General features: G+C 44.5%; 1 protein-coding gene across 2 annotated transcripts in view; it reads right to left on the minus strand.

Moving 5' to 3' along the window:
* The window catches only part of rasa3 (RAS p21 protein activator 3), a 72,917-nt gene continuing 72,355 nt past the window's right edge, over window positions 1-562 (minus strand). For both annotated transcript variants that reach the window (XM_083662337.1, XM_083662336.1), the window contains exon 24: window positions 1-188. In XM_083662337.1, the coding sequence (XP_083518463.1) occupies window positions 113-188 (76 nt within the window). In that variant the 3' untranslated portion in view covers window positions 1-112. The remainder of the gene's footprint in view (window positions 189-562) is intronic.

Raw genomic sequence — 562 nt, forward strand, 5'->3', positions numbered from 1 at the left:
AAGATTTTAAGACTCAATGCTAGACACAAAAACGTGCTAAGATGGATGATTTTGCAGTCAAGTCAAATATGCTGGTTCTGGGCATCGTGGAAACAGTATAGTGAGGTGGGGGCTAGATGGAGTAGGTGGAGCTCTCAGACTGCTGGCGGATGTAGCACTGAAAACTCTTGTCCCCAATCGGATGCTCCCTGAGGAAAGAAGCAGAAGAAGAAATCAGAAATCGGATGCTCCCTGAGGAAAAACGCAGAAGAAGAAATCAGAAATCGGATGCTCCCTGAGGAAAAACGCAGAAGAAGAAATCAGAGAGATGTGCCTGTCTTGCACATGTTCGTTACTTGCATTCCTTAACAAGACTAGGTCTGCCTAGTCCTGGCTGCTCTCCTCTGCTTCTAGTAATGGCTAAGGAATCTTTGTCTGTGTTTATTATTTTTCTAGCATGGCACAATCCGCTGTAATCACATGGCAGGCATATTTGATTCATGTCATACTTAGGTCGGGGAAGAATGGCAGACGCAGCTGGCCTTTGGACAAAAACAGAACATAAACCTAAATTGTTTGTCCA

Source organism: Poromitra crassiceps (genome assembly GCF_964638095.1).
Source record: "Poromitra crassiceps genome assembly, chromosome: 28".
Lineage (NCBI taxonomy): Eukaryota > Metazoa > Chordata > Actinopteri > Beryciformes > Melamphaidae > Poromitra > Poromitra crassiceps.